The 27,820-nt window shown below is 41.6% G+C and overlaps 2 protein-coding genes across 3 annotated transcripts; one reads left to right on the top strand and one right to left on the bottom strand.

Annotated features, from left to right (window-relative positions):
• The first annotated feature begins 1,168 nt into the window (after window positions 1-1,168).
• znf410 (zinc finger protein 410) lies at window positions 1,169-18,113 on the top strand. Its single transcript, XM_085431458.1, has 12 exons — window positions 1,169-1,278; window positions 1,568-1,654; window positions 1,741-1,792; window positions 1,917-2,049; window positions 5,000-5,182; window positions 9,908-10,129; window positions 12,636-12,792; window positions 13,721-13,902; window positions 14,403-14,492; window positions 14,649-14,768; window positions 15,903-16,022; window positions 16,970-18,113. Exons 3-12 carry the CDS (start codon window positions 1,760-1,762, stop codon window positions 17,068-17,070), a joined length of 1,341 nt encoding a protein of 446 aa, XP_085287584.1. The 5' UTR covers window positions 1,169-1,278; window positions 1,568-1,654; window positions 1,741-1,759; the 3' UTR covers window positions 17,071-18,113.
• entpd5b (ectonucleoside triphosphate diphosphohydrolase 5b) lies at window positions 17,794-27,701 on the bottom strand. Of its 2 annotated transcripts, XM_085431460.1 has the most exons (15): window positions 27,454-27,701; window positions 26,699-26,844; window positions 25,104-25,324; window positions 24,564-24,643; window positions 24,212-24,355; window positions 23,638-23,713; window positions 23,161-23,196; window positions 22,763-22,851; window positions 22,592-22,674; window positions 20,836-20,897; window positions 20,369-20,470; window positions 19,953-20,096; window positions 19,588-19,644; window positions 19,289-19,404; window positions 17,794-18,027 (listed from the first exon to the last, which is right to left on the bottom strand). In XM_085431460.1, the coding sequence occupies exons 3-15, from the start codon at window positions 25,321-25,323 to the stop codon at window positions 17,944-17,946; spliced, it is 1,293 nt and encodes a 430-aa protein (XP_085287586.1). In that variant the 5' UTR covers window position 25,324; window positions 26,699-26,844; window positions 27,454-27,701; the 3' UTR covers window positions 17,794-17,943. The 2 variants fall into 2 exon arrangements, with proteins under 2 accessions (XP_085287586.1, XP_085287585.1); XM_085431459.1 differs by lacking the exon at window positions 26,699-26,844.
• Window positions 27,702-27,820: the final 119 nt, after the last annotated feature.

Raw genomic sequence — 27,820 nt, 5'->3', positions numbered from 1 at the left:
AAAGTGGGAAATTTTTGAGTTTTACGTCTTAAAACCTCTGAGGACATGAGACTTGTTATAAGTAACTTGTTATAAAACACTTCAGCTATATCATTCAAAGATCTTATAAACTAAGACTGAAAAGGTTTGATGTTACATGCTTTAGGGCTCTTTTTTTGTACATTTTAAGTTAGAGACTCATTGTTTGTGTAATAAATGTCTTTCCAAAGAAGCTGCTGTGGTTTCTTTCTTTTTTTCCTTTCTACAATTAAACATGTCCATTTGAATGGTAGTGCTGCTTGGTTGACATTTAAAACAGCACTCAGAGGTCACATAGTGAGGAAAACATTGAATTGTATAATCTCAGCTGGAAACAAGATTAGAAACAATGAAACGTGTTGCGTTTCTTTCAGCACACCTCTCTCATCACAAGAGCTGAGTGTGGAAAAAGGAAGTGGTTAAAAATAAATCTCTGCTTTCATGACATAAAAATAAGACACGAACAGAGGGTAGCTGTAGTTTCTTTAATTTTAGTTGGAACTCAGGCTTTACACCTACTTCTTTTAAAGGTGGCCTTTTTACTTGATATGTAATGAACATGAACACTGTTTTTAAATGTTAATAATCCAGTGCCAAACAAATGTGATCAGTATATCCCAGTAAAACAGTCACTTTTTTTCAAGCTTTAGATCCTGTAGACCCTGTTGCCATTAATACTTGCTCCACGGTAGTCTAAAACTAACTGTATGCTAATATCTTATTTATTTTTATGTAAAATGTACTGCATGTCACCACCAGGGAATCTTCGTCATTCAGCTGCAGTCTTCACGGGTCAACATTCTCCATCTCACCCTATCCCTATAGCATCCTGCTCTATCACACCATACCTCTCCATGTCTTCCTTCACTACTTGATCTTCCTCTTTTCCTCTTGCCTGGCAGCTCTATCTTCAACATCCTTTGTCCAGCATACCCAGTATTCTTCCTCTGCACATATCCACGGCCCTCTAACTTTTACTCCAAACCGTTCAACTTAAGCTTTTTACCTCTGATATATTTATTTGTAAAAGGGAACAAGGAAGCCAATAAGCTATTGAACTGACTGAGAGGTCAGTTTTTACATTCAATTACACATCTCTACCGCTAGATGGCGTCGATGACACAGAATGGTTCTTACTGAAAACGCGGAAGTGTCTTAAAATTGATGTATCTGAGCCTCCGTAGCCCAAACCTGCTCTTTGGAGATAAATATACATTAAGTTACTCTTACGCTGTGTCCTGCATACACATCTATTGCAAGGTAAACTGTTTAATATCACCGGAGAATTAACGGAATTGTATAGCTGTCTAGTGTGTCGTCAGCGGGGATCCATCATTTGGGAAAATAGCTCCGGTGGCTAGGTGCTAGCTATGCTAGCTAGGTAAACAGGCAGTGTGCCATATGCCTGTTTTTATCCAGAACAGTTTAGATGGATTTTATTGAGGTTTGGCTACACTTAGCTGCAGTTGCCGAGCATACAGTGGCTCTTTGTGTTTACCAAAAACCTCCGGAGGTTTACCTGACAGCTTTGTCTTGTTGTTGACCGCAGAGCTCGTACCATGGATTTGACTGGAAGATGACCTGCAGCCCGAGCTTATGACTGACAGATTCTGCCGTTCACCAGGTCACATTTGAGGTGTGTATTATTGTCATTGTGCTCGAGCCACTTATACTGACGAGTATTTTCGTTTATTAGCTCAGTGGTGTTATTTCGCCCTGCAGGTTCCACACAGGGTGACCCATGCTTTCTGATGAGCTTGACTCCAAACCAGAGGTAAGCTTGCCATCATTTTCGCCCTCCGAAGGGAGACCACTTTGTGGTGCAGGGATCTGTTAAATAACACACGAGGTTCATCTTTTTTTCCATGCTGTGCCTCTTCTCCTTCCCCATCACTCAGCTGCTGGTGCAGTTTGTGCAGAACGCGTCCATCCCATTGGTGCAGGGTCTGGAGGACTCGGAGTCCAAACACTGCTGCCTGCCTCTGCTGGCCCCTGCTGAGAGCTCCCTGTGCACCCCGCTGGAGCTCACAGGTGAGCACATGCTCACTTCTGTTGTCTTGTCCACTATTGGGCAGAGTAGTGATATTCGTGCCACATCTTTCATTACTACATCCAATCGTTTTGGGTTTTTTTTCATTGTCTAGTAATATTACTACCAGAGCCGTACCTTGTTATGGAGACAGGCGTTTACTCTAGGAAAGCTGGACAGGCGTAGAAGGTCCCTAACCCATCAGCAGGATTGGTATCTGCTCCTTTGTGGAAGGAACAGGATGAGTACTGCCAGAGCTACAAATTGACCTCCAGCAGGCCACTGGTGTGAATGTCTCTGACCAGACAATCAGAAACAGACTTCATGAGGGTGGCCTGAGGGCCTGATGTGCTCTAGTAGGCCCTGTGCTCACTGCCTGGCACCATTGATATATCATTAACGTGTCTCTGGAAGGACACACAGACCTCTAGAGCTTAGCCAATGACACCCTGACTGCCATTAGGTATTGGGATGAAATCATTGGATTTTCAGACCCTATGCTAGTGCAGTGGGTCCTGAGATCCTCCTGGTGCACAACAATGCCTGGCTTTATGTGGTGAAGATATGCAGGCAGTCTCATTCCTTTAACTGGACCAAAATCCAATAGAATACCTCTGGTTTCACCTCAGACTGTCCTAAAGCTCAGTGATGCCCTGGTCCTAAACTGGGAGGAGGTCTCCCCCAAGACACATCCTGTCATCTCATTGGGAGCATACCCCAACGTTGTCAGGCATACATACAAGCACATAATAATAACAATAATGATAATGATAATAATAATAATAATGTATACTTTATTGATCCCTGTGGGGAAATTACTCTCTCTGCATTTAACCATTCACTCAGTGAAGCAGTGGTGAGCCACTGATCAGGCGCCCGGGGAGCAGTGTGTGGGGACGGTACCTCAGGGTAGCTGTTCAGTGGATTCAAATTCCCGACCTTCCGATCATGGGGTGACCCTGCTACCTACTGAGCTATCCCTGCACTAAAAAAAAAATAGCTGACCATTGTCGACAGGATTCGAACCTGTGCGGGAAGATCCCAATGGATTTTTAGTCCATCGCCTTGACCGCTTGACACATTACCCAGTCAACACCAGTATAGATATCCAGCATTTTTTTTCCCTCCACTGATGTGTTTTCCAAGTGTTATTTTGTTTTTATATTATGTTTTTTTAGCAGTGTATATTCACACCAACATTGATACATGTACCTGCACAATTTCTGTTAAACTGATACACCAATCACAGCTTTAATCATAGATTCTTGTTCTTTAATAGAAGATGATGATGATGATAATGATGAAGAAGAATAGAGGACAAAAGATACCTAACCAACAATCTCTGCCATTTCCTGTCTGTGTCATTTAGAAAGAAAATGTAGGTGTAATTGTCTGTAGTGAGTGATGGTTGCGGCGCTGAGCACTGACTGAATCATATACGAGTGTATATGAGTGGCACTAGCTACAGCCGGCCTTTGTGTGTGGAATAGTCACATAAATACGTGTGCCACATTGTTAAATTCAAATGCACTAGTTTGTGAGAAAACATGAAATTTGTTGTCTGTGAAGGTTCTCAGTCATCCAGGTCATCGTAGTCAAAGGAGCTTGCAAAGAAAAGCGTCTGGACTTCTTTAAGTTGCTTGAAGACGTTTCACCTCTCATCCGAGAAGCTTCTTCAGTTCTAAGGTCAAATGGTGGAGAGTCCCAGATATAAACCTAGTGGGAGTTTCCCCCACAGAGGGACAAAAGGACCCCCTGATGATCCTCTAATTGCCTGAGCCAAGGTGTGAAACTGGGTGTGGGTCCCAATCAGCCAGAGTTTCGGGTGTGTTCATTGTGAAACCTGGCCCCACCTTATCATGCGAATTCCTGAGGTCAGATGGCCCAGGATGTGAGTGGGCGTTAAGGCGTCTGGGAAGGGATCTCAAAACTGGATTATAGATGGCAGAGAGTTGGTGTCGTAAACCACCGCCTCTGTTCAAAGATGGTCGCTCACAGTGGACATAGATGGCTTCTTTCACTCCTCTTTCAAACCATCTGTCCTCTCTGTCCAAAATGTGAACATTGGCATCCTCGAAAGAGTGTCCTTTATCCTTAAGATGCAGATGGACTGCTGAGTCTTGTCCTGTGGAGGTGGCTCTTCTGTGTTGTGCCATGCGCTTGTGAAGTGGCTGTTTGTGTCTCTCCAATGTAGAGGTCTGAGCATTCCTCGCTGCACTGTACAGCATACACCACATTGTTAAGTTTGTGTTTTGGCGTTTTGTCTTTCGGGTGAACCAGTTTCTGTCTGAGCGTGTTGCTGGGTCTGAAATACATGAAATTTGTTGCTAATTAAAATTTTTGTCACATGAAAATAAGCATTTAGAAGACCCTTGGCAATAAGAACAGTTCTTCACAGCATTCTGATTGTTTTCATAATATCTCTATCCCTTCAGATTTGCACTGGTGCATTTAACCGTCTATATTTGAAACCTGGAAAGCCTTCCACGGCTGTTGAAAAAGACGGTAAATCATCTCTACGAAAAGAAAGAAAAGCGCTTGCTAGAGATGCTTCAATTTGGAAGGACAGATATTCTTTGTGACACAATGTGTCTACGATTTATTTCTATTTTTTATTAATCTACTTTGAATAAGAGGGGCAGATCTAAAAGAGCAGACAGCACTGATTGTAAATGAAGGCTATATTTGCATTCAGTGTTGCTTATCAAGTTCTATTTTGTGCCTTCTTGAAGTCTCATACACACACTGAATACATTTAGTTATTTTAAATCAGTATTTGAGATGTGCCTTTTTTATAGTATGTTCATGTCTGCTAGTTTATATTCGTGCTATTAAATCAGTACAGTGCACTTGTCATATCTGCGTAAACAGCTCACTGATTATTTACTGTTTGATATTACTTTACAGTAAATGTGTTTTCAATTTGACACAATAACTGATTTCCTCCCCCAGATGGAGGCCTAAGCCACGAGCCTGAGAGTTCCCCCTCCCTGACAGAGTTTGGAGGCGTGTCAGAGCAAAGCTCATTAGTAGTCCAGACGCACTCTCACCCACGGGCTTCAAGCCCCCCGCCCATCCTCCATGACTTACAGCAGTCAGACAACACTTCCTATGTCCTGCTGAACCTTGCAAAAGGTAAACGAACATTAAAGGGACGTCGTTTGTCTCTGCCAAAGTCTGAATTATGTTTTTGCCACACTTGGCATCCATGTTCTTTAGTTCAAATGCTTGAATTTATTTTTGTGACTCACGATTTCTTCCTTTGCAGGCCAGCAAAGTAACGTTAATCCTTTGGTTCTACACTCACTGGCCACTTTGTTAGGAACACCTGTTCTACTGCTTGTTAACACAAATATTTAATCATCCAATCACATGGCAGTACCTCAGTGCATTTGGGCATGTGGACATGATCAAGACGACCTGCTGGTGTTCAAACAGAGCAACAGAATGGAGAAGAAAGGATAAGCGACTTTGAATGTGGCATGGTTGTTAGTGCCAGCCAGGCTGATCTCAGTATTTCAGAACCTGCTGATTTGCTGGGATTTTTCCCACAAAACCTTCTCTAGTGTGTATTGAGATCGACAGACTACGTGACTTTCGCGCGTTGCATTGTAGGTACGAGTGGCAGCAAAATCAAAACACTGCATCAAACACTAGCATTTCCAGCACTGGTAACCATTAATTCTGCATTAATCCATACTTGCATTTTATTTGCCCCAAAAACAGTTATGTACAAAACGAGAACACGGCAGGTCCGTACAAAGACAGACTTGACGAAAAGGCAAAAAAAAAAGCACAAGCAAAAAATCAAAGGAGTGAAAGCGTCAGACCCATACGAGCATACAGAGTAGAGATGGCACGATACCACTTTTTTATGTCTGATACCGATACCGATATCATAAATTTGGATATCTGCCGATACCGATATGAATCCGATATAATGTTTTTTAATCAACAAAACTGTTTTTTAAATATCTTGCTGCATTTTGTATAAGTTCATACTCAAGTTTAAAACAACAACTACACTAAAGCTATTCTGTTATACCTGTATGCAAAAAAAAATATTTCATAGTTCAGCAATACTGATCAATCTAATAAACTTAAACCTACACCATCCTCCCTATTCTGGTATTTTAAAGAGTACTTAGCATAAATATTAAGCAACCTAACTAATAGGGTTCAAACTCCCAGCAACAACAAAAATAAATAAATAAAAAATAGGGAACCACCCCTCACGCTCCACCTTATGATGCTTAATCGACGTAATCAACCTTAATTTGATGCAGTGTGAAAAAAAATGCACAGAAATCAATTATTTTTCAAGAAATATTAAATAGATTCAACATCTTTCTTCAACAAAATTGCAGACTGCACAGATGGTACCTTCCCAAAGGAAAAAGTACTATAGCTTACTAGGGTATATATATTAGACTTAATAGTTACTATATACAGTAATTGACTTCTATTCATTTTACATCAAATTAAAACTTTGGGTGTCAGATAATTATTTATTAAAAGCTCGACATTTTAAATGAGAATAAGAAAGAAAAGTATGTCTTTGTGCCCCCTTTTCCCTGTTCATGCCCTATCGGCCCCCCTGGCTAAACTTTGCTAGATCCGCCCCTGCACAGTTACCAGCGTCAGCTACGTAGAAAAAGATCCTCGAGTAGAAAGTAATATTAAATACATTCAAACAACAGCTTATCAAGCTTAAACGTGCTGCTGTTGTTCAGCCGCTGGTTTCCTCTTTCTGGTGCAAAGTGGGCCAAAAGCAAACTAGAGACACGGACTCGCGACAGAAAAGCCGATCAGCTGATCATTGAGCAGTTTCATGATTGAAGTAGCAGCAGGAAGAGGCAGTCGCTCCATATATCGTTTGTTAAGCTTAACGCAGGAATGCTTTACAAACATTCAGAGATGGACTTACACACTTGCTTTACTTCTCTCGGGATAACTTTGTCGGAGATGAAATGCCGGGTTGCTAGCGAAGCTCCAAATGCTATCCAGACCACGACAGGTCCCGCATGCCACAGCCGCTCTATCACGTGATGCATACTGCTCTGACGTGCTAACGTTCTGAGGTGAGTTACGGCGTGTTGCAAGTTTTGTGAGGTGCTTTCGTGATATTTAATGGATCGGATTACATTTTTTATTTTTCGCCGATATCCGATCCAGTAATTTAGGTCAGTATCGGACCGATACCGATACGTAATATCGGATCGGTCCATCTCTAATACAGAGTGGACTAAAGACGTTAGCGTGCTGCCCAACTTTCATCATGCACATATTTATAATTATATGGTCCTAAGTGTGAGTGCAACACTCACAAAATGTTTAGTAACTTCAGATCCCTGCAACAAGCCCAGGTCCAGTTTACTTTTACTGTTGTAATTTTGTTTTTTCTTTGCGTTGGCCTGTACAGGAGATAATCTATTTGTCATTTCACAACATTTTCGGATCCAATAGATACAAAACAAGTGTTTCTTAATTCATTCAATTGATTGTCTTTATTTATAACTGGCATTATTGTTTCATTCTATTATAGAGTCTTATAAGAAAGAGGCAAAATTGTATTCCATCGTGCTTTATTAGCTGCTTCAGTGAAAAACAAATCAACAATGCAAAAAAAATAATAAAAAATAACCAGATCAAAACAACATACTGGAAAACAGTTATTCATCACTTGATTCCTTCAATACAACACTTGGACACATATATGCAGACTTTTCGTGGCTGTTTTGATCTCGCTCTCTCTCTCTTAACCGATCAAATCTCGCTGTGGTAGCAGCTTTACACTCGGTCTGACCCAGGTTGATAGAGGGGGCCCAGTCTGGATCACATTCCAGCATTTTGTAGGCTGGTTTTCCTACAAAGCACAACAAACATTAGCCCGCAAAGCCACAGTGAACAAAGCAGCATAGCACAACAAATTAAATTCAAATCAATATAGACTTATTTGTAACCTACATCAACAATTATGTTACGATAAATTACGTAATAACTGCAACAGAAGACTTGCCTTTGTGGAAATGCTTGGAGCAGACTAACATGTGAGCTGCAGTGTTCTGAAACGTCATATTTGGTCTTCGAATGGCTGCAATCCAGGCCATCCGTTGGCTCTTTGTTACTTCGGAAACATGGCTTGAACAATTTTTCTTCCACTACAGAATCCGATAAAAAACGATCTCTTTACCCGTCAGCTTCCCGTGGCTGTCATGTGACCGGCTATTGCAGTTAATAATACAACAGCTTCTTGCCATTCTTTGTGTTTCTTTTTATTGCTGTGTGACTGTTTTCTTGTGAAAGCCTGCGTGCGCTAGTACCGCTTGCCACTCGTACCTACAATCCTTTGCGGTTTTGACGTAACATTTTCGATCTCTATAGAGAATGGTCTGAAAATATCCAGCAAGCAGGAATTCTCTGGGTGAAAATGCCTTGTTGATGTCAAAGGTCAGAGAAGAATGTCCAGACTGCTTCAAGCAGATAGGAAGGTATCAATAGCTTAAATAACCACTCGCTGCAGCCAAGAGCAGAAGAGCATCTCTGAAAGCAAAACCTGTTGAACCTTGAATCAGATGGGCTACAGCAGCAGAAGACCGCACTAGGTATCACGCTTGTCAGCTAAGAACAGGAAAACAAGTTTGCAGTTCACACAGCCTTACCAAAATTAGACAATAGAAGATTAGAAAAGTGTTGCTTGGTCATATGAGTCTTGATTTCTGCAGCGACATTCAAATGGTAGGGTGAGAATTTGGAGAAAATAACATGAAAGCATGTGTCCATCCTGCCTTGTAACAGTGGTTCAGGCTAGTAGTGCTGGTGTAATGGAGTGGGGGATATTTTCTTGGCGCACTTTTAGCCCCTTAGTACTATTTAAGTATCATTTAAGCTCCACAGCCCGCCTGAGTATTGTTGCTAATCATGTCCATCCCTTTATGACCACAGTGTAGCCATCATCTGATTCCAGGAGGATAACGCACCGTGTCACAAAGCTCAGATCATCTCAAACAGCTTTCTTGAACCTGACGATGAGTTCACTGTACTCGAATGACCTCCACAGTCACCATCTCTCAAACCAGCAGAGCATCGCTGGGATGTGGTCGAACAGGAGAATTGTAATCTGCAGAAGCTGTGCGATGCTGTCATGTCAATATGGACCAAAATCTCTGAGGAACGTTTCCAACGATTTAATGAATCTGTGCCATGAAGAATTAAGACAGATCTGAATCAAAAAGTTGGTCCAACAAGGTGTACCTAATAAAGTGTCCAATCAGTGTGTATCTTCTAACATTTGCTTTCTATATAAAAAAAAAAGTAATATTACTGTTAACTGACAAGCAAAGTTTCATATAAAAAGTCTAAATCCCGTCTTGTGTCTGCACTTTCTGTCTTCCAAATTCCACACACAGCGCCAAAAAGAAATGGGGTGACACATTTCCATTCAAAAAAGAAAAAATATTTTGGCTTGAAGAAATGAGCCTTGGCAAGCACATTCTCTTGGTTCATCAGGCCTTGGCAAGAGAGTCAAAAAATTAATTTTGGTCTCCTCACATACACCTTTTGTGCAGCGCGCTGTGTTCTGTCTGTGATTCAGTGAGACGTGATGGAGAGACGTTTCACTGGACAGAATTACTTGTTTATTAAATGTACTCAGTCCCTGAAGAAAGGATTGTCATGTTTTCTTATATTTCTATTTGGGTGTCTGTTGAAAACTTCCTCCCGCTTGCTTAGAATAGAGCAGCATTGGAAGAACAATAATAAATAAATAGAAGTGACCTAGAGCGCCTCAGAGATATACTGCAGCTGTCTTCTATTTCAGTAACTCTCATCCTGACCTTTTTCTTTTTTCCCCCCCGTCAGGCATTACAGCCTCCTCAGAGTCCCTGATCTTCGCCGCAGATGGCGCCGGGGATGATGAAGATGAGGGGGTCCCATCGGGGGACTACGGAATAGATGGCAGCGCTCCCTGGTATCTGCGGGTACAAGAGCTGGCACATGACAGCTTGATCGCCGCCACACGGGCTCAGCTAGCGAAGGATGCCAAGGCCAGCCAGGACGCCAGAGCTGCAAGTGTCACGAACGGTAAAGAATTCTTCCAGGGATCTTATACACCTTAAAGTTATGTCAAATATGCTCTTTTTGAAACAATATTAAAACAACACTCATTGGATGTGAGCGCTGCTAGTGGTGTGTGCTCTGTAGGCAGCTATTTGGGATTTAATATCAAGTTTGAGAATAAAACTGGGGGGAAAAAACCAAGAAGTAACGGCTGTGTAGAGGAAGCGGCGTATATTTTGGTAGCAGGCATCAAAGACAGAAGAGAAATGAGGTCAGTGAAGAGATGAAAACGTGGTGTAATCAGCTCTGACTAAAACTGGGTCCCAAAATTCTCGTCTCGAGTCTCCCAATCAAAAGGAATTTGTAGCTTTGTCTTTGACTGATGTACAAGTGCGACGGCAGATATTTAGTAGAGCTGTAAATGTCACAATATAACGAAGCAGTGATCAGAATCCAGCTCCCGTGGTTATTTTATGTCGCTGATGATTTAGTAAAAATGTGGGGTGGCAGGAGGTCAGGCCTGGGGACACACATGCGATCAAGCCATTAGGAAGATGTTATATTGCAGAAAATAAAATTAGCTGATGGTTCTGAAATATTGTGTTTGCTTTATTGCCAAGAGTTATATAAGTAAATCAATATCACTCATGTCTGCACAGTAAATATAAGCGAAGAACAGGAGCCACTTAGATGTGCACAAAGAGAAGAAGTGGGAGGGACAGAGGCTCGATGCTTCACAGATTATATCTTATTTGTTGAACCTTGTTCAGAAACCAAAGTGTAAATCTGCCAGCAAGTGCGGTTATAGCCAGGAAATTGTTTAATAGCTGTTAACCAAAACCTGTTACTGTATATTCATCAACTCCTTTTCAATACAGCATTCATTAAGCTGTAATAAAAAAAGGCTGTGGTGGCCTTTGAGTCTCAGCGGTCACAGAATCCAGTGTGACAACAGCTGCTGGCTGTAGCCTCATGTTTCCCCTCTTCTTTTCAACTTTCTACCATCTATTTGAAAGTAATGCCGACGCTACACTTAGAAAAATCTCTAAATGGCTATTAAACGCTCGTCCGGGTCTCGCAAACTCAAACTCCTTTGATCGTTGACTTGTTTACCGTCCTCTCCCGCATTGCGTCTCGACCTGTTGCTTATTTAAACGTCTGTCCACACGTTTATCTTATCTTACTGTAAAGCCTCTGCTCTGATCTGAAACAGACGCTCCACAGTGCTGCTGACCCGCACCAGGAGTCAGGACTACATCGCAAACCATTTTAAGTTGCCTCCACAGGCTGCCTGTTAGATAAAGCATTTACCCATGACATTTAAGGCTCCATGACTCCTAGCTACATCTCTGATCTTTGAACCCCCCACTTCTGAGTCGAATTGCAGCTGGAGGTCCATGTTGAAAAGTGATATGGGAGTGTAAGAAGTTTACTTCATATCTCTGCCCAGCCCTGGGTTTGTTTCCTCCCATCTTGACCTGACTGGGATTTATTTGACATGTTTGTGATGATGTGCACAAACAAATCAAGTGGTAACTAGAAGGCATTATTGTTTGTGCTGTTTTTTTTTGTGTGTGTTGAAAATAGATTTTCAGGTAAAATGGAAAAGCTGTCAAGTGTCTTAAAATCTGCAATTTGTCTCTTAAAAGTGGTTATGTTACTCTGTGCATTCTTCTTTACTTACAGGTTTTCACATAGTCCAGTTTAGGTTCAGATACACTCTTTTAATACAGCTGATATTTTTCAGCACAGTTATCTTTGACTTTGTTGTATTTGTATCAAGAGCAGCTAGAGCAGCTAGTAATTCAGCCGTGTGAAACAAGCCCTTCAAGGCCACCCTCCCCTTCTTTGGATTGACAGATCCTCAGCAAGATTAATTGCTTTGGCACCTTCATCACCTAATGCCAGGGTCTTTAAGCTGCTAATTGATCAGTACAGGAAGCAGGCAGCGTGTTGCACAGCACTGGTTTCTTCTTCTGCTTCAGATTCTGGCTGTAAATGTGACTCAGGATCAGGGACAGCTGGCTAGCGCATGTCCTCGGATCTTTGAGGCTGATAGCAACAGGAGTTTCTCCAGCTGTCTCCTGGGCAGAAGTCAAAGTCAAGCGGGGGGTTTATCAGACATATGGGGGTAGTTTGATCCACAGTACTCACTTGGGAGGGGAGAAGTGCAAAATCACTGAGTATAGTGGAGGTTTGTGATGCAGGAAGGCAGCACAGGGGCTCTGAACCTACTGCATCTAAATCTAACTTCCATCAGATTAGATTAGTTTCTTTCAGCAGCAGGATATCAGTTACAGGTGCTTTACAGCAGACACCAGCACAAACTAAACTGTAGCAGATAAGCGTGGAGTGTGGTCGGGTTAAATGGGACTGATTTCATTCATCTCTGAGTTTTGTTTTGGTTGCAAGTCTCAGTCAGTAACCAGTGATTAGCTTTTATAGAGGTATGCTCCAGAGGCCGGGGACACTCTCGCTGCTGGATTGTTTACTGCATCACCTCGCTCACTTTCCTCTTCCGGTTGCCTAGGTGACCACACACACAGTCTGATAGCAGACGGAGACAAACGAGACCTTTCTGCCAGAACGAGCCGCCCCCTCTCCAAGCAGATGCGCTGCTCGTTTGAGGGCTGCTGCAAGACGTTCACCTGGCCCGCTCATTTCAAATATCACCTCAAAACACACAGGTAACGCATCGCACAGACAGCACGGGGGGATTGTGCCTTGTCCAGCAGTGGTTCAAGCATAGGGGATGTTGCTCAAGTGTGCAAATTCTGATAATGTGGACGCATTTTTCAAATTAGAAAATAATACAGCGTTGTTGATGTACACATTTCATTACACACAGGAACGCGTGCACCAACTGTGAAATGTGTTAATAGAAAATTACATGCCTGTAATGTCTGTAAAGTATAGATACAAGTCAGACAAAAAGATTCAAGCAGCTAATGTAGACACCACAAAGTCATACTCTGTAAGCTAGAGCCCAATATGCAACAAAAGTGCAGAAAAGAACAAATTTGTGTGTATCATGGTATCTTGGTTATTTGTTGAGCTGTGTAATGCCAGAAATTAGTGTCATTTTTAAGTTGTAATGGTGAGCAATCAAGTCCTCCTGAATGTCTTTGGTTCCTGCAACTTTAATCTTCATGTTCTAGTATAAGATTTGGTGTAAGATGTGTAACAGGCTGCTCTCCAGACACGTTCTGCCCTCCTGAAGTACCCTCAAGGGCAGGGTGAGCTCGATCTTCAAGCTATTCTGTGTGATGTTTTTCAAGTACAAAAGGCACTAGGTTTGTTCAGCAGTTGTAAAATGTAAGCTGGAGGTGTTGGCTTTAAACTGCACAGGTGTTTTACAGCTACAATGAAAGGAGTAATGGCAGCTCAGGAAAAGGTTCCTGCTTTATTTGTTGGGGAGGCAGAAAGACTGTGCAGGGAGCAGAAAGCACTGCTGTGCAACAGGAGTTTCTCCAGCTGTATGGCAGGAGCTCTGTTAATACCAGCGTAGCAGATCTGTTTGAGGCTACCCCGTCTGACCTCGTGGCGGGCTTTAACCAACGAAGCATGTGCACGAGAGACGTCGAGGTTTGTTTGTCATCTTATCTCGGCTCGCAGGAATGACCGGATGTTCAGGTGCAGCGCAGAAGGCTGCGGGAAGAGTTTCTACGTGCTGCAGAGGCTGCAGGTTCACATGAGGACTCACAACGGCGAGAAGCCCTTCATTTGCAAGGAGACGAACTGTGGCAAGAGGTTCACCACTGCTGGAAACTTGAAGAACCACAGACGCACACACACAGGTGGGGAAAGCAGGACGGACCCCTGCATTTAAAAGCCCAAATGTCCTGGAAGCAATAACTAACTAAGGCCATTTGACTCTGCTCATTTAATGCTTCCTTGGCAGAGTTAATGCTGGAGATTTGAAGAGTCAGCAGCACTGGCCCCTCCATTTTACTGCTGCAATCAGTAACACTACTCTGTCATATTTTATTTAGGGTGGCATTAAGGTTTCTGATGGCGTGCTCCACAGTCAGTTAGGTGACCTGTGCTTAGTTTCCGCCTGTATATCTGGAAGAATGAGCCGTAGCTGACTTATCTGGGTTATTTTGGTCATCGCGGCTTTCAGAAACGACAACAACAAAGCTGCAGTTTATTGTAATTTCCAGTGCGTCGGGGCCATTCAACGCATCCCTTTGAACGCATCCGCATCTGATACTTTCTGCAAAAATAAGAGTTTAATTGGGGCTTTGTAATGCGGAGGTAAACAATATGTATATTTGTGGTGGGTGGCTGCTTTCAGGAGAGAAGCCTTTTCTGTGTGAAGCAGATGGCTGTGGGCGATCCTTTGCAGAGTATTCCAGTCTACGAAAACACATGCTCGTGCATTCTGGTGAGTGGGACAAGTTCACAGCTGCGCAGCAGTGCGCTCCTTTGTAATTAGTAAGCTACAGATAAAGTGTAAAGTAGTGCGCCTTGTAGACGGCGTCCTGCAGCAGTTCAGAAGAAGAATAAAGTTTTGCTTGGTGTCTGTGTGCGTACTTCCCAGGTGAGAAGCCTCATGTGTGTGGGATCTGTGGGAAGACTTTTTCTCAGTCGGGCAGCAGAAACGTCCACATGAGGAAGAGACACGGAGAGGAAGGACTCAGTAGTGAAAGCAGAGAAACAGGTCTTTCTCCCTTTGTCTGTCTTACTCACACACACACACACACACACACCCACCCACCCACCCACCCACCCAGTGTGGTGGGTGGATATGCTAATCCTTGGATTATGTAGCTTCAAGCTGCCCATACATTTTAAAGTCTGCATAGAGATGGTGTTGCTTTAATTTACATTTAGGAACATTTCTTGAATTGTTAATGACTTCTAGCACTTAAAAATGTATCATTCACATTTTTATTCTTCAGGCCCAGTAGCTGAATTGTTTTAGAATGCACATAGCTTCAAAAAAGAAAAAGCAGAGACAGCAAAACGCTGCTGCAGGGGAAAAAAAAAACGAAGCCTGTTGGGCTTTTTGTGATGGGGTCAGATCCTCTAAGAAGTCTTTAATCACCAAGTTAAAATAACATCATCTTGCTTTATTGAAATGCATTCACCTGCTGAGATAATTGAGTGAATATATACGGTTAATCTTCCAATACAGCTGAGGCAAATTTACACAGTCACTCCTGTCTCTATTCTCGGTATCATTTTCAGTACCTTTCAGATTAAAAGGATCGTTCATTGAGCTTTTCACATTCCAGCATCTGGAACAATTGAACAAAATAAGCTTAAATTCATTTTTAGCATGATACAATGACAGCAGACAGCACATTTGCCTCCTTGTCACATCTCTGTAGCAGCAGGGAAGCACAGCAGCTGAATCACCGCAGAGGAAACGCTGCCAAAGCTCTAATTATAAACAGCAGATTTATTCGGGTCAGCCTCCCCAAAGAGGCCAGTCTTTTGTAAAAGCAGTGCAAAGGAAGATGCAGTTGCACAACAGCCTGGTAGTTTCTGTTATTTATACATGACAAGAGGTACTGGATTAATTATTAAATTGATTGTGAATAACTAGAATAAGCAAACAAAAATCAACATTTATACAGAACGCATTCTAGAAATCTAGATTCCAGTTTTTATCAATTATTTTTTAACTTCAGAGCATCATTTTCTAACCAGCACTGGCCTGTGGTGATCACACCGAGGCTGCAGGTTGAGTCCTGGTTTCTATAAAGATGACGGATTACTCTAAATGTGCTCTCTCTTGTGTTGAGGTTTGGGAAAAACAAAAAGTTTGATGTCTGTGTGCAACTGACAGGAGAGGCTCTGACACAAAGCAGCCTGCTGGAGGCAGACGGTGAGAATGGAGACAATATGGTCACCATGACAACAACTGTGGAACCCATGAATCTCCACCATGCCATGCTGAGATCACCAGGTAGGCGTTTGAACAAGTATGACAGGAAAAAAAGGCAGTTCATAAGATTTAAAAAACACCTAACACATCTGACAATGCTGTAGCCCTGCAGTAAACTCTCATTTGGTGAAGCTCATAATGTTCTGTTAATGTCAGGGATGCTGAGTCAACTTGTGGTGTCACTAATGTCCCATTAAGTGTTTTTCAGGGAATGAGTCTTTTGATAACGGCGGCTACACTCAGGCTGTGTAGACTTGTGTTTGCTCGAGTTTTCATGTCTCTGAAATTTCACATTTAGGCTGTTTCCAGCAGTTCAGCTGGCACTCTTTGCATTGTACCTGTTAAATAAATAAGATTAAAAACAAATTTGTAAATAACATTGATAACCTCATGCTGGTAATAATAAATTCACTAGTGTAGCACTGCTGCTTGCATATTATTTTTGTTTTGAGTGTTCGCCCACCTCTCAAGGTTTTGTTTTTTTAACCAATCAGTCATAAAATGCTGATGCTGATGCTGATCCCCAGCCAGTCACAACAGATGACTCCCCCCTCCCTGAGTCTGGTTCTACTTGTGGGGTTGTTTGTTTTTTTTTACTCTCTTTACTAAAAGGGAGTTTTCCATTCTCACGGTCTGATTTTTGGGTTTTTCTATTAGTGAAGGCTCTTTATCTTACTATATAACGTGCCTTGAGGTGACTGTTGTTGTGATTTGGTGCGATATAAATAAAATTAAAATTATTTGAACACTGAAGAGCCAGGTGATGTAGTTCAGACGTGTGGCTGGGAAGCCTGGAAACATCCCAGCTGCATACAACTTGTATGTATTGCAGAAATTCAAGAACGGCTTCATCAGCACAAAGGCTGAAAGTGCTTGGTTTGATTTTACAATGTCTGCACCTTCATGTTATTTTAAATACATACAGGGTGAATAACATCCTCTTTGAACTTTCCTTTGTGTTTGTGTAGGCTCTGCAGACTCTGTGGTAGTTCTCTCTCAACCGCATGAACTGGTGACCATGACAACGGAGGGCCATGCATATGGAGAAGATGTAGTTGCTCTGCTGTAGTCCACCTTCACAACAAACATCGCACACTGCGTGTTGCAGCAGCACTGGGCTGACTGCCACAGTGGACTACATATAGATATGTATCTGTAAAAAGATGACTTTCAGACCTGTAGACCCTTGTAGATATTTGTAATTAGCAACCAGTGATGATTTTATTTTAATAAGCGTGAAATGGCAAAGTTTGTACAAACATTTTTTTTTCCTCGTGTTTTTGAGAACAAAGACTCCCAAAGAAATACTGAGACGGGTTTTGCTAGTTTATGAAACTATAATGACCAGGAATGCTTATGTGCTTCATCATTGTAGACACTGAAATGCAGTGATGGTTGTTAATGAAAAACAAGTACCCCAAAACCTCAACGGCTGATAAGTTAAATTTAAATGTACCAGACACCCATTATAGCCATTATTCTTTTGACTAATAACGAAACACTTAACATTAAAAACCACTCAAGCAGTTAATCAAATGCTGCATGTAAATGCTGGTATTACATGACTTAACAAGCCAGGCCTCTCTGTTTATCAGACTTAGTAAAATAGAAAACATCTATCTCGAATAAATTCTATATCCACTAATCCCCAGAGGTGCATTAACAGAGTGTGTTATTGGTAAAATGTTTCATTCAGCCTCTTGTGCTTCACTTGTTCTCCGAGTGGGGCAATGCATTGCTCATATATAGCTCAATATATTAACACTTGAGAATAATTGCTTTTTAAAAGAAATTAAGAATTACTCATGAGGTTAGTTCTGCCCTTATAAAACCAACACCAGCTGTCTGCTGCTCTTAGATAAGGTAGTGCACATTACTTGAGTGTGGTTAGTGAGCGCCACCTAAAATCAGCTTCTCGTTGTCAGTGTACGCTCCTCACTTCTCAGTGAATCTTCAGGTAGTGGAAGTGATCCAATGTAGCACCCAGTGCCCAGCTAGCCTCCACGTTATTCACTTTCTTGGTTAGCTAAGGATGGAAAAAAAACAAAAAAAAAAAACCACCAAATCACTCAAAGGATTTTTGTATTTACTGAAATAAAAAAGGTAATGGAATTTTTTGTGTAAAAGTGCCTCTTTTCCTTTGTTTTATTAAAAGAGAATTGACACAGACAAGTTTCTACTCAAAGTACTCCCAACTTTTTACAATTTTTTCTTTCCAAGGAGTCCACAGATCCCTTCAAATCATCGGTTGCTTGTGTTTCCTCTGCAGTCTAAAGGCCCTCAGAGACTGGGAAGGTTATCCCACTGACAGATATAAAAGCAACCACTGTTTTTACAACCTGCAGGTTACACTGGCTTCCTCTGTGCGTCAGAGCTGAAGGTCTTTTATCTCATTTCCACTGATGCAATACTAGTGCAGAGACACTTTTCTTTTGGTGTTACATCTGATAGCATTATATAGTGAAAGTTGGGTAAATAAGAAAAATGATCAAAGCAGACAGAATCTCATTGGTCAGTTTCTTACAGCAGCCCAATCATTTTTGATGCCATTTCTGGACCCAGTAGTTTTCTTGAAAAGGTCTGGCCTATAGCTGGTGCCCCAAGCAAGATTAAGCCTGCAGTTTTTACCTCTCAGCCGAAAAAGGCAGATTGAATATTGTTATCACTCTGCTGACGGGTACCACTGGCTGCAACCAGTGTTTCTTATATCCGCACTAAATCTGTCTGTGCTTCATTTTTCCTGCATGGCTGTGTGGAGGTGTTGGGTGTTAATATATGCTTTAGAATGTAAGTGCCATGAAACTATCAGAAAATAACATTTTTGGCCCAGTTCCCTACTGTGGAAATGCACAGAGCCCCTCCAAAGGTTCCCAGTCCCTGGGGAGGGTTTCTGAAATGCAACTCACCCTGCAATTTCTGGTAGCACACTTATCTGCTGTTTTCAGTGTACATAGTGAATTTTCAAACATAAAAAGGTAGGATGAGATATTACCATCTCTTCTTTGACTAATGTGTCAGGGCCTCTTTGAAGAAGGCCTGTGAAAATGCTATGAAGTGTGAGGAGCTATTTTAAACCTTTTCATTTGAAACATTGCTTGTGTCTTTTGATAGGTTTCCATCTTATGATTCATCTGCAAGTTTGAACTAAACAGCTCGAAACATAAATAGCTGAATTCATAAAGCCGCGCAGCCTTGTGAAAAATTGTTGCGTTGGGTGTACTGCTTCGTTTGCATTCTTATAACCAAGGCCAGAACCCTGTTAATTTTATTACACAATGCTGCCTCACCTGCAAAACTGTGTTCTCTTTAAAGCCAAACCCATCCTTCAGTAGACAAGTGATGTAAGTCATGTCCATACACAGGAAAGGGTGGATGGGAGGGTACTTGGTCATCTTATTGCACACTAAGCAGAGAAAAGGATAAATAAGGGCTGTTAGGTGTTAAGAATAATCAGTCATCTGTATTCTGCTGTGGATGAGGGCAAGATTTCAGATAGAAATGAGCTCCATTGAGATGCACACTGTGTCTCAAGTACAGGGAGCTGCAGATCTGTCATAGTAATGATGCATTCCTTCGCCCATCTCACCCTCCTTGGCTCTCTTCTTGAAGTCTCTGACCTCCAGCATCCCTCCGTGGACCTCATCTGCAACGGAGGTGACTGAGGTCATCTTACTCACATTTAAAAATGCTACACCATTCATTACAAGAACAGGTCTACATGTACATTTCCATAATACTAGTAATAGAGCTTGTGGCCTTTCAGCTTGGACTGGCAGAGAATAGCAATTTCTTTAATACCTACACACCTATAGCTCATCAAATCCCCTGAGACAGGTGCAAGTGACTCACATTTCCCTGCCTATGTCTAGTGCTGGAATGGGTAATGACACCCTACTGGGTCTGTATAATTATATAAGGTGTGTACAAGGGGGTGTGTGTGTGTTCACTAACCGATAAGGCCCGCATCCACAGCTCTGTCAAAGTAATAGGAGAATGCATAAAAAACATTGGAGTCTTCAAGCTCGTACGGCTGATGAATAATCCCCTTCACCACCTTAAGTACTTCCTGATAACAAAGCTTGTATCCTGTGTAACCTGGAGGGGAAAGAAAAACAGAGACGGCAGAATAAAGTCAGCATCTTATGTTCATTCAAGTAATCCAAGTATGCCCTCATATTTTTGCTCATATTGCTGCTAATATTTAAATTTCGTATCATGCATTTTGCTCGCATCTGGTAACAGATAAGATCTTTTGTAAAACCCAAGAAAAAAAAAAAAATCAATGGACATTTTTTGAGTTCTTCCTTGCAAACCTTAGCTTTGGGTTTCATCTGCTTACAGCTTGTTATAAGTAAATGGGATCATACCATCTGGGTCCCCGCTCACTTGATAGGTTAGACCTCCAAAGCTCCATTCATCCCTGAACTTCTTTGGCAGACAGGAACTTTTAAAAACCTGCCACTCCAACCCTGTGACAGCGCAGACACCACTTGTTTAAACTCGTGACTGGTTCAACAGCTTCACACAAGGTCATAGAATGACTCAAAAAAAAAAAAAAAAAAAAAAAAAACTCAGGCAGTCACTAACACAATTTTCTCTGAAGCACTTCAGTGATTCATCTCAGTGTATCTCAGGGCTAGAATCATTTATAACAGAAAACTACATCTCACAAAAATATCTTTCTTTACTTTTCCTTCTCGAGATTTGGAAAATCTAAAAAAGAAACCATTTGAACTGACCCACCTTCTTCTCAGTATCCATCAGTGACGTGCAATGATGACACTGACATGAATAATGGCAAAGAAACACATTTAGTTCATGTACAGCACAGTACCTTCTGCACCCAGAGCTCCCAGTGTGGCCAACCGTGCCGCCATCAGTCCATTTCCAAGATAGCTGCATGAAGTTGAAGAATTGTTACACACTTAGAAAACCAAGCAGAAACAGACTGTGCATGTGACAAATAAGTAATCCTCAAAAGAAGGCAAACAAGTGGTGTTTGCCTATAATACACATCCTCAGTGCAGCATTTGATACAGTTGACCACAACATATTACTCAAACGACTGGAGAACTGGACAGGTCTTTCAGGAACTGTACTAAACTGGTTCAAAACATACGTAGAAAACAGGAAATACTTTGTATCAATAGGTAACTTCACATCTGAGCAGACAAGTATCACATGTGGAGTTCCCCAAGGTTCCATCTTGGGACCCCTTCTGTTTAACATCTACATGCTCCCACTGGCACAGATTATAAACAACAACAAAATAAACTATCACAGCTATGCAGATGACACACAAATATATATCACAATGTCACCAGGAGACCGAGGCCCTGTACAGGCTCTTGGTAAATGCATTGAGGAAATTAATGACTGGTTGTGCCACAATTTTCTCCAGCTAAACAAAAACAAAACTGAGGTAATAGTCTTTGGCGCCAAAGAAAAACGATTACAGGTCACCAGAGAACTTCAATCTATACATCTAAAAACCACAAACCAGGCGAGAAATTTGGGTGTAGTGATGGATGCAGACCTAAACTTAGAAAAACACATTAAGACAATAACAAAGTCAGCTTACTATCACCTCAAGAATATATCAAGGATAAAAGATCTGATGTCTCAACAGGACCTGGAAAAACTAGTCCATGCATTCATCTTTAGTAGGCTTGATTACTGTAACAGCATCTTTACAGGTCTACCTAAAAAAAATCAGTCAGACAACTACAGCTCATTCAGAACTCTGCTGCTCGAGTCCTCACTAAGACCAAAAAAGTGGACCACATCAGTCCAGCTCTGAGGTCCTTACACTGGCTGCCTGTCCATCAGAGGATAGACTTTAAAGTTCTGATGCTGGCCTATAAAGCTCTGAATGGTTTAGGACCAAAATACATCAATGACCTCCTGACCCAGTATGAACCATCCAGATCCCTCAGGTCATCTGGATCCGGTCTTTTATCAGTTCCCAGAGTCAGAACCAGACATGGAGAAGCTGCATTCAGCTTTTATGCTCCTTATATCTGGAACAAACTCCCAGAAAGCCTCAGATCAGCTGAAACACTCAGTTTATTTAAATCCAGGTTGAAGACTCACCTGTTCTCAGCTGCATTTGAATAAAGCACCAAATCCACACTTTAAGCTTAAATTTCAAAACTTACATTTAACTACTGATTTTATCTACTGTTCTGATTTTATCTGTTTTGATTTTATATACTGTTGTTTGTTTGTTTGTTTGTTAATTAGTTAGTTAGTTTATTTGCTTGTTTTATTCAATTTTAAATCATGCTTTTTATTTGTTCCTGTTTCTAATGTCTCTGTAAAGCACTTTGAATCACCTTGTTGTTGAATTGTGCTATACAAATAAACTTGCCTTGCCTAAACAGATACTAGACGTTTTCCTAATTAAACACAGATCCGAGTGAAGTCACAGAGTCAGTGTCAGAACTTGAGGCTAATTTTAAATGTGAAAAAGGAAAATATGGAAATGATCTTGATGTGAAATCAAGAAGCAATTTCTTATTCATTCACACTGAATTAAAATGGACTGTATTATGTCTCATGAAGCATACAGTCGTTTCTGAAACAGTTACCTATGAGTGTACAATTCAAATGTTGAGTTTAAGACATCAAACTTAGCAGTGTAGTCAGCAGCAGGAGCACTTTCAGTGGTTTTCTACAGTGGAATACAGAGAGCACAGAGGGTTACTATCACCAAAGGTTAGAGATCAGACAGATTTCTCTCAAGTGTTCAAACAACTGACCCTCAGTTTGGGCAGGAAAGTGATTTGCGTTGATCCTCCTCCCAGATCCAATATTCCCACTGTCTTCTTGCTTCGCGCTTTCAGGTGACCTAAAAAAAAAGTCACACTTTAATCCAGAAACCACAACACAAAGGACCGAATCAGTTACACCTGCGATGTTATCTTCAAAAGGCCTATTTGGCAAACATGTACAAGCCAAAGTATAAAATCGCTGGATCCTATCTGATAAAGATCAGAGCACTCCTGTAGGCAGGAAATTCATAGTCGGACACATTTAGCCTCTATTTGTGAACATGAGGTGTGATAACGCGACGGCACCTTTAGATACAAAGTTAAACCTGGATATAAAGTACGAAAAAGAGGTACAAATATTTTACTGTTTAATGCAGTGTACTTGCCTGTTAGAAAGTTCAGCGATATCCAAGCCAGGAGTCCTACATTTACAAAATTAGCACAAAAGAAAAGCAAGAAAACAGAAACCTGTCATTTCAGGTGAAAACAAAGACCATTTAAGAAATTAATTTTGCATATATAAAAGGCATGTAGTCCTATAAACGAGGCTGAAACGCTGACTAATCAATTACACAACGGCACAACAGACAATAGTATTTTTGCACCGCATAATTACTGACTCATCTTTGTGGTAATATGCCATTTCGTTTTCTTAAGTGTCATCACAAAACACTGCTGTAATCTTCAGCAATTTAGGTTCATGCCTGCAGTAAACAACGATTCTTTACAGAAACTGCACAGCACGCTAAAAGCGGGCAGACAGATCACTGATGCCACCTGCAAAACACCTCAGAGAGGACAACAGCTGCCGTGATATCTGACGGATGTGTTGCTTGTCGGAGCAGAGGGTGGGCAGACGTTACCTTCGTTTTTGCCGTTCATTATGCTGACGCCGTCGTCTGACACCAAAAAAGGAGATTCGTCAAACACGTGTTGAACCTGAGGAAAAGAGGGAGAGACGGGCGAGAGAAAGGGAGATTTAAGTGCAACTAGGAGCAAAGGAAAGCAACAGTGAGATGGCCTTAATGTTATCTAGTGTAATGGTAGCTCATCCAGAGGTGCCCTCCGCTTGAAGGGATTAATTATTTCCCTTGGGGGGGGATTAATAAAGTATCATTTATCATTCAAGGTGCCCCAGGGCTATCCGTTACTATCTTATCCCCTCCACAAGAGCCTTCCACACTAATCTCCTGCTCTCTGATAACAATACTTCCCCTCCTGTCTCTGTAATACCTGCCACAGCACTTTCCTTTTCTCCCTGCTGCTTTGTTGGATAATAGGTTGTGGGGTTGTTGTTTTTTTCACGATGGTGTCAGACATTGTAGCGCCAAACAACTCCCATATGATAAAGAACTGCACTCTACACAATGCTTGTATTGTGTAATTGCCGTCTCAGGCCTCTCAATAAGGTCTCAGTACGAGACAGTGCACTCTTACCTGGTCCAGAAGAGCCTGAGCTTTCTGTGTGGGCAGCAGCCGAAGTCCAGCCGTGGCTCTGAGGACCAAAGGAGTTCTCTTCCACTCCACACGAGGCACCGTCCTCTTGGCTACCTTTAACAGCATCCTCACTGTTTGTCCAGCCTTTTAAACAGAAACAACAATCACCGCAGAGCAGCCGAAAAGTCTACTGAGTGACTGCTGAGAGCTGAGATGACACTTAGTGTTATGTCAGCTGGGCCTGACTTGTTTGTCATTTTGCATTTCTCACTTTCATTTCTGGCAGCAGGAATGTCTGAATGAGTGCACCCTCCAACTCAATGCAACTGATCAGAGGAAACGCTGAACTCACCATTTCAGGGACGTCGACATATGCCGACAAGCCAGGCTTTATGGAATGAAACATCTCATTGTCCAACATGGGGAGCTGCTCTGAAAGACACAAGAGCCACCCACGTCACATATAGAACCTCTTAAATTAATTTAGGGAGGTATAAATCTGCTTAGTGTACATATAGCCATGTTTAAGATGAGACACTCCGACTTAAATCTGACCAAAAAGGATTATTAATGGAATTACCTACGCACCTTGAAGTGAGCATTTATGGATTTAAAAGAACTGCAAGTATAGATATTCACTTCAGTTCACCTGAAGCGTGCTACTTAAGCTGCACAGCACTTCAGTTTTTTTTGTACAGCACCAGAGGTCTCCCTGCTACTCTTTACATTGTGAGAAAAACCCTTAGAATATTTATGCTAGGCTTTCTGCAGGCAGCCTGCATTCATTACATGTCACTGTTTCTGTATTGAGCACATAACGCCGCTAACCTAAGGAAATAAGTAAATATAGGGAAGAGAACAGGCTTAAAGAGACACCTCTGGCCTGTATTACCTGAGTCGCTCTGGATGAAGGTGTAGACATGAATGCGTGTCCCCGTGCTCCCTGCATCAAACATCACCGCGTAGAAGATGCGGCTGTGGTTCGCCGGCCGACTGAGACTGGGAAGGATCCAGGAGAAATCCAGGAAAGAGTTCCCGAGTTGGGCTTGGCTCAGCCCTGTGACAGCGAGCAGGGCCAGGAGGAGAAGTGGCACGGCAGGCTTCATCTTCATTCTGGAGGATGAAAAACAAACAGAGCTTAAATTGTTTTGAAGTGCTCCAGAACTGCTCCTGGCTAGTACTGGGAGATGTTAAATTACAGCGTGACAAGCTACAGAGTGGTAGGAAGCAATTAAGTGATTTACACCTACTGTGTTTGACCACACCCCATCATACCTTTCAACCAACCCCAGAGATAATATATCTCAACTTCCTTACCTGCTTAGTCAACTCCAGCAGAACATTTAAGAAACATAAACATTTCACCCTTTTGAACTTAAATTGGTTGACTTTGATCTTGATGTTCAATCGATACATGCCTGGCAACTGGAGCAAGTCTCAACATCTTTTTACAGAAGTGCACAATTATGAAACCTTAAAAACTCAAGTCAAGTGCTCCTATTAGAAACACTGCTGAGACAATGTCGCAATGATTGCAAAGAAATTTAACAGATATTTAACATCAGAAATGTTCTTCTAAATGCAAATTTCACTTTTTAATTTCAGCGATTGTACATGTGCTATGATTTGGAGCAAGTTACCAAAATGAACACAGTAAAAAGAAATGCTCGTCTGTGAGTCTTTCAAAAAAACAGGGTGAGGCAATTTTTATTTGTAGTCTCAATATCTGCTCTGAATATGGGGAAAAAAAAATCAGACCAATCTGCATAGATTAAACATCACAACCAGTGTGCTTGCAAATTTGGTGTAATCATTTGCAATCACAACTTGGTTTTTGATGTTACACTTCAATGGGAATAAAGGCTAAAAAATAATCCAAAACTCATTTTTGTTTTAAAGTTGCCCTGAAATTGTGATAAAAAATAAAACAGGAAAGACAAATGTATAGAATGTTATATGCAATTTCAGATTGTAAGAGGAGCATACAAATGAATGTGTGTGTGTCTGTCTGTCTGTCTACTGGTATTTTCCCATATGATCATATTTAAGAGTTACAGAGAATGATCCGAATAAGAGGAAATATCCAATGAATGGCAGTTCTCCGGACAAAAATGTCAGAGAATTGCCAAACTGCTTGGAGCTGATAGGAAGGCAACAGTCAACTCAAATGCCCACTCGTTACAACTCATCAAACCTTCAAGCAGACGGGCAACAGCAGGAGAAGACCACACCAGATGCCACTCCTGTCAGTCAAGAGTGGAAAACTGAAGCAACATCTCACACAGACTCACCAAGAATCAGACATGAAACAACCAAAGAATGGTGTGGGGGCACCTTTGCACCAAACCAGCATCATTTAAACACCACAGCCTACCTTAGTATTGTCACTGACTAAACCCACTCCTTTGTGACCACAGTGTACTCATCTGGTTTCTTGAACATGCCAAGACAGTGAGTTCCCTGTACTCAAACGGCTTTCACACTCACCAGACTTCAATTTAATAAAGCACATTTAGGATGTGGTGGAACAGGAACCGCAACAGTGGGATGATGTCATGTCAATATGGACAAACATCTATTAGGAATGTTTCCAGCACCTTGATGAATCCACGCCATGAAGAATTAAGGCAGATCTAAAGACAAAAGGGAGTCCAATCCGGTACTAGTAAGTGAAGTGGCCGGTAAGTGTATATAGTCCATATTAATATTTACTGGCTTGCTACACACAGCACATCAGTGTTTCAAGAAATCAAATTCAATTTGGAAGGGTATCAATTAGGCTGGTTAAGCTAGCAAACAAAAGTAATAACGTGCATGTGTGATGGCCGCTAATGTTTTAAATAGCCTGCATTAACATTTACTGTCTTTCGTTTGAACATGTAGCGATAACGTTATCCCAACTTTCCAGTTTTCTTATCTTACTTGTTAACACTACCCTGCGTACGACTGATAACTGAAGTTAGGCTGAAAGTTAACAGCGCTGACTCTTATTTAACATCCCTGTTGTATTAGTTTTCGCCAGCTATCGGATAACTCGCATGACTGAAGTGTTGCAGAAAGCTAGCCAGTGAAGTTTGAGAACAAGCTAATGCCAAGCAGACGGCACTGCGGAATCATAAAATAATATTAAAACTTGAACAGGGAATTCTTTAAAAAAACACATGACAGCTAATTGCACCACAGAGAATTAGCAGCTGCCCTAATTATGCCTTACTAAACGCGAAAACACCACAGAGGCTCACCATGATGTCCGGCTAGCAGCACGCTGCTCACAGCTGACTCCCAGTGACGTCAGCGGCAGTGTTTTTGGTCTCGTGCTGAGCTCGCATAACACACTGGTGTCAAGAACAATAAACAGCTTGTTTGCTCAGTCCTGTGAATGGGAGGACGCCCGGTGCTTAATTTTGTGCTTGTGGAAGCATCCTCTCTAATGCTAACCTTTGACAGGGATTCAAAACAACAGGATCGCATTGAGTGGCAAAATTACCGCAAGTTCAAAGTTGCAACCTGCTTTTCATCTTCGGAGCTCATTATTAGTATTATTATTATCATTATATGAATACATGAACAAAAACGGAATTATTTCAACAGAAATCACACCACAACTGA

The sequence above is a fragment of the Copadichromis virginalis genome, linkage group LG15, assembly GCF_057382275.1.
Source record: "Copadichromis virginalis isolate Kocher_CV1m ecotype Utaka linkage group LG15, C_Virginalis_male_GT1.1, whole genome shotgun sequence".
Classification (NCBI taxonomy): domain Eukaryota; kingdom Metazoa; phylum Chordata; class Actinopteri; order Cichliformes; family Cichlidae; genus Copadichromis; species Copadichromis virginalis.
The sequence above is the reverse complement of the archived record's forward strand: the minus strand, read 5'-3'. Positions and strand labels throughout refer to the sequence as shown.

Excerpts from the sequence above, each read along its gene's own strand:
- entpd5b (XM_085431460.1), bottom strand. The coding sequence starts at position 25,323 with ATGAAGATGAAGCCTGCCGTGCCACTTCTCCTCCTGGCCCTGCTCGCT. Across the intron at positions 22,852-23,160 it reads ATCGCTGAACTTTCTAACAG|GTCACCTGAAAGCGCGAAGC; the intron begins GCAAGTACACTG and ends CTTTTTTTTTAG. Across the intron at positions 20,898-22,591 it reads TTTGAATTGTACACTCATAG|CTATCTTGGAAATGGACTGA; the intron begins GTAACTGTTTCA and ends AACTTCATGCAG.
- znf410 (XM_085431458.1), top strand. The coding sequence starts at position 1,760 with ATGCTTTCTGATGAGCTTGACTCCAAACCAGAG. Across the intron at positions 1,793-1,916 it reads AGCTTGACTCCAAACCAGAG|CTGCTGGTGCAGTTTGTGCA; the intron begins GTAAGCTTGCCA and ends CCCATCACTCAG. Across the intron at positions 2,050-4,999 it reads CACCCCGCTGGAGCTCACAG|ATGGAGGCCTAAGCCACGAG; the intron begins GTGAGCACATGC and ends TTCCTCCCCCAG.